This window comes from Phallusia mammillata, chromosome 5, assembly GCF_965637545.1.
Source record: "Phallusia mammillata chromosome 5, kaPhaMamm4.hap1.1, whole genome shotgun sequence".
Classification (NCBI taxonomy): Eukaryota; Metazoa; Chordata; class Ascidiacea; order Phlebobranchia; family Ascidiidae; genus Phallusia; species Phallusia mammillata.
Genome location: NC_137256.1, coordinates 22,397,293 through 22,413,852, shown reverse-complemented (window position 1 = coordinate 22,413,852; position 16,560 = coordinate 22,397,293). Strand labels below are relative to the sequence as shown.

At 36.6% G+C, this 16,560-nt stretch overlaps 2 protein-coding genes across 2 annotated transcripts; both read right to left on the bottom strand.

Annotated features, from left to right (window-relative positions):
* Positions 1-604: 604 nt before the first annotated feature.
* LOC145229990 (proto-oncogene tyrosine-protein kinase Yrk-like) lies at positions 605-9,011 on the bottom strand. The gene is made up of 12 exons (XM_080095345.1): positions 8,770-9,011; positions 7,536-7,623; positions 7,273-7,371; positions 6,982-7,085; positions 6,022-6,165; positions 5,493-5,648; positions 4,821-4,954; positions 4,122-4,244; positions 3,015-3,168; positions 2,580-2,711; positions 2,155-2,309; positions 605-1,684 (listed from the first exon to the last, which is right to left on the bottom strand). The coding sequence occupies exons 1-12, from the start codon at positions 8,951-8,953 to the stop codon at positions 1,622-1,624; spliced, it is 1,536 nt and encodes a 511-aa protein (XP_079951471.1). The 5' UTR covers positions 8,954-9,011; the 3' UTR covers positions 605-1,621.
* Positions 9,012-10,639: 1,628 nt separating this feature from the next.
* Positions 10,640-16,522, bottom strand: LOC145230106 (intraflagellar transport protein 52 homolog). The gene is made up of 13 exons (XM_080095480.1): positions 16,303-16,522; positions 16,065-16,189; positions 15,703-15,790; positions 15,220-15,349; positions 14,839-14,992; positions 14,638-14,764; positions 14,326-14,412; positions 13,973-14,088; positions 13,095-13,202; positions 12,802-12,889; positions 12,268-12,376; positions 11,501-11,646; positions 10,640-11,141 (listed from the first exon to the last, which is right to left on the bottom strand). Exons 1-13 carry the CDS (start codon positions 16,321-16,323, stop codon positions 11,106-11,108), a joined length of 1,335 nt encoding a protein of 444 aa, XP_079951606.1. The 5' UTR covers positions 16,324-16,522; the 3' UTR covers positions 10,640-11,105.
* Between the last annotated feature and the right edge of the window lie 38 nt (positions 16,523-16,560).

Here is a 16,560-nt window from a genome sequence, read left to right as displayed (position 1 = left end):
AAGTTATTACATATTAAACTTGCCTTGGCGTTGGAGGACTGTAAGTGGCCCGGAAAAACTAACCGCTTGCGCGTAAAACATGAAATGAACAAGCTTTTTCTTCCCTTTAAACGACCATTAAACAAGTAATAGCAAGTAGAATGTTGCTTTCAATTTAGTATGGCGAAACGCGTTTGAAATTTGACGACATACGCGAAAGAATTAGTCAGTAAATTTGCAGCCGTCATCAAGAACACATTTCTGCGATGAATCTTTTTCGTTTAACTTTGTCGCTTCTAACAATTCGTGCATGAAAGATACGTATAGGTGTTTTTTAAACCAACAGTTCGTTGAGGAAAAAAATCCGCACACTTCATGGTAAGCAAGATGAATATATTCATACTGGGATCAGCCCTGAAGCGTAGATGTAGACCAGCGATCACGCTCTACTCATTGCAAATCAAAGTACGTCAGGTATATTAAAGGCTTGATACCGAATCAAGTCAATCTCTCAAGCATTCCCATATGGCAAGGCACAGACTGACTTGATTCGGTATCGCATCTTCAATAGGTCTGGCGTACCATGATTTGCACTCTATGGTAATTTGGAAAAGACAAAATACGATACTATACATTCCAAACTGTTTTCACCGTTGAAGTGTAAACACAGGAAAGTGTGGTCGTTTATTGATATTTGTAAAACAGCGAAGACAATTAAACAGTAACGAGGACATAAGTATCGACCACACAAAATAAATCGCATTGTAAGGCTACACAAATGCAAGGGATTTCGATTTAGTAAGATTTAAAATATACTAAAAAGAAATTAAATGTTTGAAAAAAGTGCCAATAAAGCAACAACGAAACAAAAGTTAAAAAATGTCAATGAAAACACTTCTTCAAGTTTGTAGAGCTCTTCTGGCAAATGCAATTTTACATTTGCCAGAAGAGCTCTACAAACTTGATATTATGCCTGGCAGCAATAGCTTATATATTGAAAACACTTTAATCTTTTTTATTACTTTTTTTACTTTAAAATATAAGCGTACAATGGGACTATACCGTTAATCAATAGTAAAAAACACAACATTAGAAATGGTTTTGCTGGATTTTACCAATGTTAAAAAGCGCATGGACAGTAACAGTTTCACTTGACAAATCATTAAAACAACTTAATATTCTGCAAAAGAACAACCAGAAGCACACAAGTCAACCACCAGTGTGCCCTTGCGTAAGTGCACAATGCTCGAATAATACTCAGCACATAAATCGATGATGCACATAAAACATGAACTGTAAATTAACCAGGCCAATAGCGTTGCTTAAATGGAGCTTGTATGTATGCCCAGACACAAGAAAAGTAAACATTGGCAACGGGCGTTTAATCATAAAACCAGTTGGTAGGTCTGCAGTCTGCAGTCTGCAAATTCTACAAATTGTTGCCTAAATATTATAGCAACCCATATTATCTAAAGTCAAGCATACAACACATGAATTTGTGCATTAGGAGTATGTGCAAAGTCGCTTGACAAACAAGTACAATTTCGCAGTGTAGTTTAGCTAATGGTTACAGGCATGATCTTACAGTGGCCAGCTTTTACATGCTTCCCTACAATTGGAAATAAAATTGGTGCAAATAAAATCAGAAAGCATCTTGCTCTTGGTAGTGAGGCTCGGTCGCCTGGAAATAATCTTCTAAAAAGTTCTGAAAGCAAAAAAGCAAGGACGTAAATAATATTTACTTTATAAATTTTAACTCAAACGTTTTTGAATCCAAAGATTTGGAAAGAAAGACTGTGGGAAATAGTGTACCCGCTCACTGTGATAGCTACTCCCTAAAAAGCCTTAAAACATTTTTACCTTACATGTTTTTTATGTTACACAAAATGCGTTGTTAAGTTATGCGATTGTGACAGTAGTAAACTATTAAATTTTAAGCTTGGTGCGCGAGAAAAACATGTTAAGTTGACACAAGTTTGCAGCTTAACAACGCAACATCATGTTTGTTGTGTAGCAGATCACAAAGATATATAAGTCGGGCCGGAATTGGAAAACAAGCTAGACTGGGATTCGAACTCACACCCTAGTTACTTTGTGCCGCAAAAACATTATCCTAAACATACATTAACGGGTCTAATTAAGATTCAAATAAGTTCATGGGCCCGGATTGCACACCTGCATAAATTCAAAGGTCGGCCTCTCTAGCGGGGTTTTGTGCCAGCACTGCAACATCAAATCATACAGTGAATCGGGACATGGTGGAGAAGCAGGTGGTTTCGGCATTCTGTATCCAACCTGCACCCTTTCCATCACTTCGGGGTTTGACATTCCTGTAAACAGAGTTGGTTTAAAACGGCGTTTTTAACCTTTTTGTTATCGGTACCCCCTTGAAGTAATAAACCTGTTTTAGCACCTTTAAAGTAACAAATCAGTTCGTATACTCAGCATCTTCGCCGAATCAAGTTTTATAACCCTGATATAAATCATTTGCGTTGTTTACAATTGGCCCTACAGATCCAGTACGTGGTTACTATTAAAGTTTTTCGTCAGTTTAAAAGAGACGAGTCGAAATGCTGGGGTGAAATGATAATACTTGATACCTGGGTATGGAATTCGTCCTTTCGTTACGATTTCAGTGAGCAGGATTCCAAAACTCCACACATCCGATTTAATTGTGAATTTTCCGTACATAGCAGCCTCGGGTGCCGTCCATTTTATCGGAAACTTTGAACCTTAACAATTTAAATAAACTTAGTTTGTTTGTCTCGTAAACGTTGGTTGCATTGTCTCCCAATTTGTAGTGATTTTGTTTTCTATTGTATCTTTTCATCGGATATTTACCTATCTATGATTTAGCCCATGAAACAGGATAACTTGAAACAGCTACCGCAATTTCGTAATGCAGCAAAGCAAAATGACGTGAAAAACTCTCAATAACTTCACATATCATCATCGAGTGATATGCGCATGCGCAGTAGGGATGATTTTTGAAACCCGCTTTTTTAACTTCTGCTGTTTAAGGCTCAAACTCAGACCTTTACTGGCGCTGTATTCATCGTCCACAATCAATCTTGCGAGCCCAAAGTCCGCCACTTTACAAATGTTGTTTTGGCCAACCAGAATGTTGGCTGCCCGAACATCGCGGTGAATGTAGTTGTTGCGTTCTATGTATGCCATGCCAGCTGATATCTGCATTTAAGCAACGTGTTTTAGTTAGGTTTTTCAGGGTTGGTGCAAAAACTACAATGTAATGGACTTAACTAGATTTGCTTACTGAATCAATAGAATTACTTACAGGGCAAAAAATTAATAACCAACAAAACACCAGCTTGGAAAATAGGGTGTTTGTAAAGTATGTAAAAAGTTAAAAACAGGACTATTTCTTGTATAGATTGATATAAATGTTTAATTGTTTTAACGGGCGTCTGGACGCAGACTTGGACAACTAGATAATTCTAGTTGTCTAGTTGGGCAAATTAGAGCAAAATGGCGGTAATTGTAGTTCTAATCTAATTTAGAATTATCGAGTAAGCTCTAATTCTAATTCTAATCTAATTCACAGTTTTCCCAAAATTGCTAGTTTGTCCAAGGGCACTTTTAGGCATGTGATCTGAGCATGCATTTTTTAACCATAACGCACAAAACCATGCAATTAACAAGACCAAACTACATCACTGAAACACGTTTATCAGTGAAATTTGGCACTCAGCTCCGTTTAAACACGTTTTAGACGCACCGAATCGTATTGTTTTAAATGTGCAAATCTACAAGTTTAAATTTGAAACAAACTAAAGTTGATTGGCTTAAATCTAATTCTAGTTTGAATTCTAGTTTAATTTCTAGATTTTGAGAAAATTCTACTTCTAATTCTAATCTAATTTGCAAAAAAAGGAGATGCTCTAATTTTAATTCTAATCTAATTTGAAAAACCGAAAAAAAATCTAGTTGTCCAAGTCTGTCTGGACGTACAAGCAAGTAGTCTTTTCGATCAAGATTTTGGATTAATGTATTTGCCTATTATACTACAGAGTAAATCTAACAGAAGATGAAAGTCATCATTTCGTTAGAATTTCCTGAATGTAAAATTGTTGTTGACAACGTTGAACAGTTCAACGGCTAAATTAACATTTAAAGCGACCAACCTGTGAAGCCATATCAATTTGGTCCACCAAACCCGACTGCCTGCCACCGCCATCTTTCAAATAATCTAGCAAACTGCCATTACGCATAAACTCGGTAATGATGTAGATTGGTTCCGTGGAGACCTGCAATAAAGTATTTTTTAAATTTGCTAATAACTCCTTAATCTCCATGACTTCATGGAGTTTGATCCTGGACAGAATATACTGACTTAAACACAAGCTTAATCAATTCAAATCAGAGCGGAATATATGTTTTTGCAAACGATTTAACAATACTATCGTTAAAATCAATGCAAAAAAGGATAAACTGTACGTTTGATTGGCAGGCAAAAAATTTAACTATGGAGCAGAGTTGGTAATGTATGGTAACAATACGAAGCGTGAATTTATTCAGCCAAGTTTCTAGTTAGCTTTCATTGATGGTTTCGGTTGCTATTTGTCAAGTTAAACCCGCTTTCATAATTGAAATTTTGACGAAGCAAATTACATTTTTTATAGGACAAACCAAATCTCCTAACGTTAAAAGCGCCATAATACATAAATTATACGAAATGGCTGAAGAGACGTTTCACGTTTAGAGTAATCCGTACTATAGCTGAAGTACTCAGGACGTTTTGTTCGATCAAAGCGTGTTGAAAACTAAAGCTGTATTTACGAACATTCGACTCAAGTTCAGAATAAACAGTTTAGTAAACTCACAACGGCGTAGAGGTTCACTAGTTTTTCGTGACGAAGGGTTTTCATCACCAAGGCTTCATCAAGGAAGGCTTTAGGTGACATTGTTCCCGGTTTCAACGTTTTCACTGCCACCTCCGTTGTATTGTTCCAAATACCTAAAAAGTGGTTAAAGTTCTATTTTTTGTGTTCAAACTGTAATTCAAGTGATAAAAACACAGATTTCAGAAAGCCTGAATAACTTGCACTAACGATCACAACAGAAAATATGAAAAGGCTTACAGTAAACGTTTTTACCATATACAAGTTCATACGCAATGCGTTTGACCAAGTTATTTTGCGAAGGCGTGCTACGGCCATATCAAAGTTCCCATAAAAGCGCTTTTAAGCTTGATTTCAAATAAAACCTATGATCACGAAACAAAATACCTTCACGACAGAAAAATGATATTTACAATAAATCTATTCACCCTATAGAAGTTCAGATACAATTGTGATTGTGAAAAAAAGTTTTTTCAAGTGAGTGCCTACTTTCCCACAGAAACTGCACTTTAACCACGGCCATACCAAAGTTATCATGCAAGCGCTTTAAGCTCAATGTCAAACGAAACCTTTTTGTGCCTAGTAGTTCTGCTAACTTTTTAAGATTGCCAACACTTTATACAATTTAGCTTCTGTATATATATTAAACCTTACCTTTCCAAACTTCGCCAAACATTCCAGCACCGAGCTTCTTCTGTAGACTCAATTGCGAACGGTCAATTTCCCAAACGTCTTTGGCCAGGAAATTGTCAGGTTTCACGTCACGCGGACACGGAGCGGTCAATGAGCAGCAAAGCCCATCCGAGTTAGCTATATTAGATTAAGAAGCAAGATAGTGAGGTATAGTACATGTGTATTAATTCAAGCCGCTGTATTATAAGTAAATATTTTTGATATTTAGGTCGGGTCTAACTCACTTAGATGAAAATGTACCAGCCAGCTTGAAAAAAAATTCGTTTTGTTAAGTTTGTTTTAATAGAATTTTTGCGTTAACAAAAACGCATTCTTGTCTCAATATCTCAAATCTGAAAGCTTTCGATATGAATTCAATACAAAAGTTTTTTTTAATGTTTTACAGCATTTTCGCATTTGGATGCTTCACATACACTTCATCAAGCACAAAAATATTGCATTTCAAAACAATATGTTTAAAACAAACTTGAAAAAATATCAGTTTACTTACTTTGATAGTGCTTGATCAGTGCTATGAGGTTAGGGAACTGGACCCGATTTGTGATGTAATAACCGCCATTGTCCAGTCGATGAATCTTATAGTGCTTCACGGCCCCGTTTTGGTCACATAAAGACAGTGAGTAAGTACCAGCAACTGTAGCAAAAAGTCATAGGGTCACTGACTGAACTCTTTATCATAATTCTACGCAAGTGGTTCGCAAACTGACAGACCCTTTAGCCCCCCAAAAGCTATAAATGCCACATTTATTTTATGGCTAAGGCCTGTTTTTGGCAAGAATGTTTCGTTGCCAAACCCCAAACATAAATTAAGTAACTTTATCAACACGACTTCTTTGAGAAAAACTTTGTAGGCATTACAGGCTTTGGAGAGTTTTTAAGCTTAAAAACCTGAACTTTGGCCATTTAAATGAAACATGATAAAAAGAAACCTTTTTGATATCTTTAAAGTATGGCTTGCCAACAGACAGTATTTGGAACGTATATTACGATGGTAAAGGCATTCAACAGGCAACCTTCTTAGAGTTCAGTAGTGGCTTACAGTCATCACTAGCAGCAGACAATGAATCATTCATTATTTGTGCTGCGCAAGTAACAAGCAACGAAACTGCGCAGCAAGTGAATCATTTTCGTTAAGTCATCTTTGTACTGCTACGAACAAGAATTTTTAAATACGTATTATACCAGGAACTAATATTAAACAAACGCATGTTTTATTATTGACACCACGTGAGCGGTTTCTAACCGTCTGATTACGATTGTCACAACTTTTTTCCTTTCGTTTCACCTATCTGAGGACTTCGACGATAAAAATTAACCACAAAGATTTCTCAACATATTAAACCTGCATTACTGAAATATTTAGCCAACTTCTGTTATCCCCTGTGCATGCCAAATACCCCCGGTTAATTGGGTAATATTATGTGTTTTGCCCTTAAAATTGTCCACTTACCAACAGCGGTTTCACTTTCCCGCACAATAAACATCCCAGGAAGCGACCCGTTTCTCATTAACGCTCTCTGACATTCCGTGCGACCGATTTTGCCGAAGTACCATCTAAACAACAAAACGAAAGTTGAATCTCCTAATTGAAAAATCATAGACAAAACCCGTTCCGTTCTGGTTCTGACGCGAACCAGATAATGCGTGTGGTTAGCGCAGCAGAAACAATGGAGTAGCCGTGCACAAACTTTGCATAAACTCCTTAAAAGACAATGGAAAGAAAAAGAAAACTTTTACGAACCCTTTAGTTTCCAAGCTGTCTGCAGGCGCGATGTAATTTTTGGGTATGTAGCCCTCTCGTCCTGACTTTGCAGATCTTGCCAACCACCAATCGCCATCACTACAGAATATGAGGAAACAGATTACTCAAAGCACAGCCAAACGCACCACACGTGTTATTGTAACCGCCTCTAAAGGCATTGATTACTTCCTTGTAGTTGGAACACAGTACAAGGGTAAAGGATTACTCCGAGTTGTTTTAATAGAGCTTTTCTTGGCACTTACTTGTGCAGAATGTAAAGGTGGTCGTCTTTTCTGAACGAAAGGTCTTCATGTGTCCTAGCATCGTAGTCAAACATGGCAATGTATTTTGCTACAGAAACAAACAAATTCAAATATATAAGCTATTGCTGCCAGGCATAATATCAAGTTTGTAGAGCTCTTCTGGCAAATGTAATTACAAATTCAAAGTTAACTTTATTTGTGCCAAAACCGTAGGTATTTTGTAACTGTACATAGGTTTACTTAAAGGTGTTAATAACTCAGACATCTTGGTGTGTAACATTTTTAGGCTTGATCCACAGAAACGAACTATATTTTGTGCTACATTTTGAATTCAGAAATGTGATAAAACTGAGCTGCCCCAAATATTTTGCAGCAAACGGCACAGGTTTTAAACCACTTATCTAAGTTATCAAGTGGTTTTAGTTTGTGTGTTAACTCATTGTCTTTGCTAGACAGGAAACTGTGACTTGGAACCAACCAAGCACTCTTTACCAGTCTCTGATCTATAAACACAGCTAGTGTGTACGATGCACAGTTATGTATGACGACATCCTTAAATGCACCCACACACTTTTAAATGGAAATTGTTGGTGGTATATACACCATGAACAAACGTTAATGAGAAAACACAGGTGTTGTCATTCACCACATAAAATTAACAGATAAGGTTAGCATTACGGACATTTACACATGTGAAACTATTTTCTTAAGTTTAAATGTCGATCTTTGCATTATGATGTTTGCATTATTCCTTGTGCCTATTTAAGTTTGGCGGTTTAACGACGGTGTAGCTACCATGCGTTCATCTATGATCCACCAATGAGGACATTCAGTATTTTTGCGCTCCATAACGTTTTTAACGTCGTGCAACTATTCCAGCTTGGTAATGGTTTTACACCAATTATGTCGCTATACATTTTCTTCAAGCAAGCAAGATTTACTAAACGCAACTTGAACTTGGAAAGAAAAAGAACTTGCTTGTTTTTACGAGCCCGCGACTTGCAAGTGAGTTTTTCTTTTTCTTTAAACCAGTAAAATAGATTGAAATCAACTTAAAAACGGAAGGCACGTGTTTATTTTGTCAGTGGGTTTCTGATTTTTCTTTAGGCAAGCAAAATAAACTTAACTCAACTCAACTCAATTTAAAAACGGAAGGCACATGTTTGGTTTTATAACTCCGAAGCTTGTCTGTTATGTTCTAATTCATACAAACAAACTAAAAACAATTACTCACGATGATTGTCCTCGGGTCTCTGTGGCGGGGGTGGCGGGGGAGAAGAGGGGGTAGGGGGTTGCATTCTTGGGGGGCGATTGTTAAAGCTCTGATCTGCCGCAGTTTGGGATCCGCCGAGGTTTTTAAAATCAACATCTGCGACTGGAGAGGTCGACCTCGGGCAGCAAAGACAACTGCGAAACATTTCCCTACTTTTTTGCCCCAATAGGTTAACTATCCAGCGCTGAAATAATAAAAGAGTTTAAAACAGAGGTTTGTAGCATCTAATTTACCGCTTGATAGATTTTAAAGACCAAATTTTTGTCTTTAAATCTACAGCTTACTAATATCATAACAGATAAATCGATAACTTACTAATATTGAACCCCAAATCATGTCAAACTTACCAAATTGATTCCCGGTTTAGAACCTTATGAATTAGACGTCGTTAAAGACAAAATATAAATATCTATTTCCTTTAGCGTTTGCAACTTTCGTTGGTCAACATGCAAAGTAGAACTTATATGTAACGAATACCTAACAACGGCTTCCTGCGACTGAATACTTAGATTCGCCACACTTATGGCTGTAGAGCAACATTACCTTAGCTTTCGTAAACAAAGGCAACAAACATCAAAAATGAAAGTACACATCCTACTAACGCAACAGGTGGTTTTGTTTAAACGATTTCTAATGATCTTAAGTGACTGTACGTGCCTTGTGGAACATTTTTTCGAATGACAATGATCAATTAGACTACAATGTTTTAACAATACACTGCAGTTAAGGCCTTTGTCGTGTAACGTCGTAACTTAATCGCGTTTGTGCATAACAGGTTAATAAAGTCTACTTCCGGAAGCCAAACAAGTTAAACTTCAAACAGGACGACTGGTTCAAACAGGATACAAAAAAGGATTTGAAAGACTGAGCTAAAACTTGCTAAATTTACAAATTGTTCTGTCTTAAGATGAACATAAATTCATAACCGGGATCAGCCCTGAAGCGTCTATGCAGACGCTGCATTTTGTGTTGTATTGTCACCTAACAGTTTTGTAAAACGTATATTTCATAACATCACCACGTTGGAAGCTACCTGATAAGCAACTATACGTAGTATATGCAATAGTTTCTGTTTCTTAGCTGACTAAATAGCAACTATACAGTGCTATCTGACTCGGGGGCATTTCAGTTGAACTATAGTATCACCTATACAGCTTCAAACAGCCAAGGAGGCCAAAGTTGTTACAACTGTTCGTTCCGTGTTGCAATTCTGTGGGCATGATACACAGGAAGCGCCCTCCACAGCACTATTACGTCACTGCTGTACTTAACAAAGCCAGTGACGTCACTTTATAGACGTGCGGGCGTTTTGTGTTACTAAGAACTAAACGAAACGACGTTCATGGCGGTTCCTATATTCAGTTAATAGCTTTAAATGCGTTTATCTATACATACGTGTATTCTGTATTGTAAGGCTTGAGACACATGTACTTATGTTTCGAAAAAAACGTTTGCCAAAATGTTGGATAGTTGCCACAAACAAACCAAACATAACATACTGTGCTTTGTCGATACGTTGTTTAATCGATTATGGCCAGAAAAACGAAAATGCGCATGGTGTGTAGTAAAACGTACGAATGCTTTGACTGTTGCAAATAGGGCAGCACAGTTCAAAACCGGAAGAACAGTTTAAAAACACTTGCACGTCGATCTGAATGAGCCGCAAAAACGCAAATTTTCCATAAAAAATGCTCAAACTTCTATTGTTTTTTGGCAATTTTGGTTGAAAACATAGCCATTCCCTAATGTCCACATACTATGAGTAAAACCCTGAAATAAGGACCAATAGGTCAAGCTGCTGTCATTTTGGAAGGATTGTAATACAAACTAGCACAGTTCAAAATTTTATTAGGTTTGTTTGTACAAAAATAAACTCGGTAATGCACAAGTCAGAAATAAAGGGTCAAACGTGAAACTCATTTGAGCGTGACCGAAACCGAAAATTCACTGAACCGAAACAAAACGTGCAGTGAAAAATTGCCGCAAATCCAAAAACAAAAAACACAAAAAATAGACGATTTTCAATCTTCAGGGATTTAAACTACCAAAATCAAAATCGCATACAATCTAAATGTTAAATTACATGCCATACAAACAGGACAAAACAGTCGATGTAAAGTATAAGCAAACAAATAAATGACTTCTTTACAGAAACAAAAAAACATTTTGTCAGGAAAGATGCAAACCAATTTGAACACAAAAATAGGGGTAACCATGCGTTCATTCCAGTCTGCTATAAGTTGATTTGCAAACCTGATTCGGTGATGTGACGTATTCAGTGGTGACGTAATATGACGTCATGGGGTTGAGGAGCCGGCGCCCATGTCGTGGTCCTGAAAAATACATCGGCATTTTGAAGACATAAAAAAACAGAAAATGCTGTAAATGTTGTCTGATTAATAACATAACTGTTGGAGAACTGCTACACATAATATTTTATGAAATGTAGGTACACCATTCACGTTTTTTAATGAAATTTGTTACATACAAGCTCCCTGGATAACACGTTTTTGCTTAAGGTACTTTTTTCAAAGCTGTTCTATAAGCATTACTAACTGTGTATGCTAGTTTGTGTATTAGGCCCATGGATCGCACAATGTAACGTAATTATCATAACAAAACAAGTACCGCAAAGGGTTGGACGTATAAGCATTACTAATTGGGGTCAAAGACCAAAAACGATTGGACTCACTAGAATCGCCTTCTTGAATTCGACGATCTGAAACAGGACGTGTTCTAGAATATGTTTCGCATCCCGTTCGTCCTTGGGCAGCTTAGGCGAAATTCCCAAGATGTCTCCACATTCGCGCACGTAATATTCCAAGTCCTCGTCGTTGCCTATTAACAACACCAACAGCGAAATCAGATTAAGCTACTGCTTCAATAAATAAGCATTCAGTGTTATTTACCCTGATGAAGGCGACCTGTATAGGACGTCGAAACGTCGGAAAAAAATACATTTGCCAGAGGAGCTCTATAAACTTGCTACTGCTTCAATTTTTGCCACAACATTTTTTTTGCTACAGATTAAACTACTACTTAATATTTCGTGCTACAAAGAATTCATACCAATATTTAGTTTTTAGACTATACTTTTATTGTAATGAACTTCTTAACTTAAATTAGGAACATTCATTTTTTTAACAGTAGCGTAGCGTATACACTTAAATTCGTGCCAACTGCGGTCCCTTCATAAATATAAGTAATTTTGAAGGTATTATTAGACATGTAACGGCCTTAATCGACAGAAAAAAACCGAGATGCTTCATTTTGTCAAACGTTGCTATTTCGACTTATAAGAAGGCCTGTGTATATTATACACTGTATAAGGTTGTTAAATTTTAAAAAAGAAAATTTGGTGTAATTGTAGGAAAAAATACATACACGGCAGATTGAGTTCGGAATACTGTTAGTGACGTAACAAACTGACTCCAAAAGGTGGCGCAGTTGCTGACTTACATTTGTTTGTGATTTGAGCTAGACGGACTTTTTCGGACGAGAAACAATCGTCCAGGTCGAACAGATCGAGAGGCGGACCAGGCAGGTCACGGAATTCGGGTGGGAAAACCTAAAAAAAGATAGTTTTTACAAAAGTTTCTTGGTAATACCCATTCGGCAAAGCTGAACAATTGTGGTTAAATACCAAACAATTGCATATAAGTAAGGTGCAGACAGTGCACACTGTTTTGACTTGTAAGTTCTCATCAGTGCAACTGGTGACAAGCAATTGGCAAGGCAGTTACAGATAAACTTGAAAATTGAAAGACCTTAGTTTCAAGACCATTTGAAATCCTCAAAATATCAAAAAAATCATTGATTGGTCATTTCATGATTGCAAGTCCGTCGCAAGACTATAAAAAACCCTTAGGCATGCGTAAAGAGAAATGATTTGCTTTGTTTAAACTGATTGAACAACATTCTACAAATATTCATTATTTTGCATAGATTTCTTGCATAGTATGATATGTTTGTTCTTTTGATTAGTAATCTTACCGCTGGCTGCAAGGGAGGAAGCGGAGTGTCAAAGTTTGGAGGAATAAGAGTCAAAGGTTCATGCTTGATGCTTAGCTGATCAAATGCACTGTGAAGTAATAAGTAAATGCATAAATACTATATAATACAGTAACTTGAATCCTTATGGAAACAGAAAACACCCACATGCAAGAGGTATTTGCATAAATTTGTAACACCACTGGCTTGATAGTGTAGAACCGAAAACAACATTGCCAAAGTATTATGCTGCAGGATTTTTTTTGCGAATAATTTTCCAACTGTTCAATTCTTACTTTAAAATCTTGGGTACAATGTTGTTGTCCATTTTGAAAAGTTGTTTGTCAAAGAGCTGTGTAAAGTCGTTAGGAATGTCGTCCCCTTCTTGCAAGCAACTTTTCAGTCTGTAATAAAATATTGCCACATAATACAATTTACATACATACCTAACACAAACCAACTTCATGACAAAAATAACTTGCAACCTATTTAACACTTAGGTTTGGGTCTTTTTTGGCTTCGACCAAAGTTATTTTGAATTGACCTGCTTTTACAAAAAAAACCTCAATATTAAAAATGACATTCTTTATTTTAAATGACTAAATCAACTGCCAAAATACTCATCAATAATTTTAACTGCAAGTGAGTCCAAGGTTAACTATTAATGGCGACTAGGGATTTGTTGTGTGTTCTTCCTTCCGGCGCTTGAAACTATCCGGCAGGGTTTCTTTCGGTGGTTTCTTTTCCTGTCGAACCCCACCCTCTTTCCCTAACACGGGTGGTTAGATTCTAGGGCCCCCGCGACTGGTCCCACCATCGTTTCCCCCCCAGTCGTGTTATACTCATTTTGCGCCACACTCACTTTCTTGTGAGCACCCGACATATAACGCCTTATAATACGGTGTAGCTGCAGCGCGTTGTACCACTTTCCACCAATTGTGCCCGACACTTTTTTGCGCTTCATAACGTTTTAACGTTGCGCAGCTATTTCCGGCTTGGTGATTGTTTTAGTGCAATTGTGTTGCTATGTTGTCTTTCACCAAGCGAAATAAACTCAACTCAACTCATTCAGTGGGAAACTTAACAATAGCCTTATAATGAGCAAAATCTAGACTAAAGCATTACTATGAGGGTTTGAATTGATCAGATTTTGCTGATAGTAGTATAATGTTACCTGTCTGCTAGCTTTTCAGTGTGCGGTAACATGTGATAATCAGATATTTCTGGGTCTTCTGCATCAATTGTGTTCAGTTCTATGTCATCTGTTGTCAGCCATCTCATCACAACATCCTACAGAGAACAGTTGTGTCAGTTCTGTTTATTTTTTAGGAGCCAAATTATTTTAAATATCTGCCTAAAATTGAAAATTATCTCAATTTATAGGATCAATATGCCACTTATGCTTTGGATCAAGCACAGATCTGTATTTTAAATTGTTTTAAGTAATAGTGGCATGAGAAGATATATATTTCCGGCTGGGATTTTTTGCAATAACAAAAATATCAATGCCAAAGAGATAAATCCTACCATGACTTTTGCATTTTCTTCTTTGTCCAAGTATTGATCATGAAACATGTGAACAGAACCGACCACTACCAACTTTCCACTGGAATGCTAAAATGCAAATAAATTAACAAAACACAAATTATTCAAAAAACTTATCAACGTTTTCAAAGAAGATATGTTACTAAGCCAGTAACCTATATAATCCATACTTAAGAGTCATGAATACCCCCTGCATAATTTCTTGCACAATCATTTATGCTTGGTTCTTAAGTATTCACCAACAAGTTTTTGTATACCAATTTTTACAAAACACGACCATAACAGTAGACCTACTTTTGACTTGTACATTGCAATGACTGGTCTGTTCACTGGAATACAAGCAGACCCTGTTGACAGGACTGCAGTTGATGGTTTGGCTACATTTAAAGTTGCACCATAGGGGTAGACAAACTGCAGTGCCCTGAAAAAATCAAAATGGTTATCCATTAGTCAGTAACAGCTGCTTTTTACAGTATAAGTGTGTGTATAGCTTACTGTGAAATCGAGCTGACTCTGTCTTTTTCATCGTCATCTAGTCCTGGAACATATTTTCCAGCAGCACGACTGATTGCACGGTTCAGTACCCCATTGCTTACCAAGGCTTCCTTTGGATGAAAGTATTTGTAATACACACTTCTCACAACAGCATCTGAAAACAAATTGAGATCGAATTTACTCTGCATATACAAACATGGATTATCCAAACTTTCAGATGTTTGAATATGTTTATGTAATCCAATTGTGAAAGCATTTGACTGCTTATAGTTTTGATATAAAATTACTTTTTACTTGTGTATTAGGTACAGAAAATAGTAGGTTTATTCATCTAATAAAGGTACGATGCATCATGTGTCTTGTAATTGTAACACTACCTACCATTGTTAACCATGATGCCGTAATCTTCAAGTAGAAAGTTGATGTTTGTATTGAAACTCCCTTCTCCACCTTCACCCAGCATCACTAACAGACTCCCGCCACCTTCTATGTATCGTTTCAGATTGTCAAACTAGGAAAAACAAAATGTGAAATCGGCATTAAAGTTTTCTTGTTAATGAAATCTTCTTTCAAGTAAAGCAAGACTGCGATGATTCAGGGCCGTTAAATAAAATCAGGAAATTTGGTTTTATCCCAGTCTTACATATCTGTGTTTTCGGACATGATGATGCTTCGAAAAGCGAAATGCATTTGTTTTACGGTTTACAATGTGAAATTAGCTTATAATAGCGACAATTAGAATCACAAAAACTACTAAACTTATTACTACATAGCTAAAATACAACATAAGCAAGCTCATCAGAGTAATGACAAATAATGTAGGTGCAGTATATGTATAGGAATGAAATGTGTTTTTGTTATTACTTCAAATGTGCTGAACTTTTCTCTGGGAGCAGCAATAACAAAAACACGAGCTTGACTTAATCTGTCTTCCAATATCTCATCTTTGTGTCTACAATAGAGAAAACAAGTTTAATGGGTAAAGTGTTTCTTACAAATACAAATTATCCATTTGGAAAGTATATACACCAGTCTGTAGAATATGGCGATTCCGACAAGATCTTGGGTGTACATAACCAACATGTCCCAAAATGTATTGGTATTTTTTTAAACATGTCAAAAGACTAATTTTCATGCTTACTCTATTGTGAATGTCTGAAATATATTTAACTCCACTAGATTTCATAGTTTTCAACAATAGTCTATTTATTTTGATCTGCACTCACTGTGCAACTTTCCATGTGTTTCTAAGTTTTCTGTGCCATGATTTATAGCCATTTCCAAGAGTGAACAATTCCTTCTTGGTTTGATCAAACAAAATCATGTTTCTAGAAGCTTGTTCATCCATGCCCTTAAAACAAAACAATATATATGCATATAGTGCTGTTTTGACATGAAATTAGCAACGACAAAACAAAATGCAAATTTTGAAATATGTTGTACTTTTCAAACACATAAACTTACCGGTTCGGGAGCGGGAGGCATGGTATGGAACCCACCAAATGTTTTCACTCAATTCTCTTCGTTATGTTAAGCTTAAATTTACGTTTTATGCCAGTAACAATTTCAGAAAACAAACCAAGCTTCTTTCGTAACTATGTACTCCTGTGCGAAATTTCAACACTGCATTGTCAAATCCGGTTCAGTGTGGGATTATTTAAAAAACAAATATTTTTTAATCTTTTGCCTAAAAAGAAAATTAAAGGCCCAATAATAGAGAAT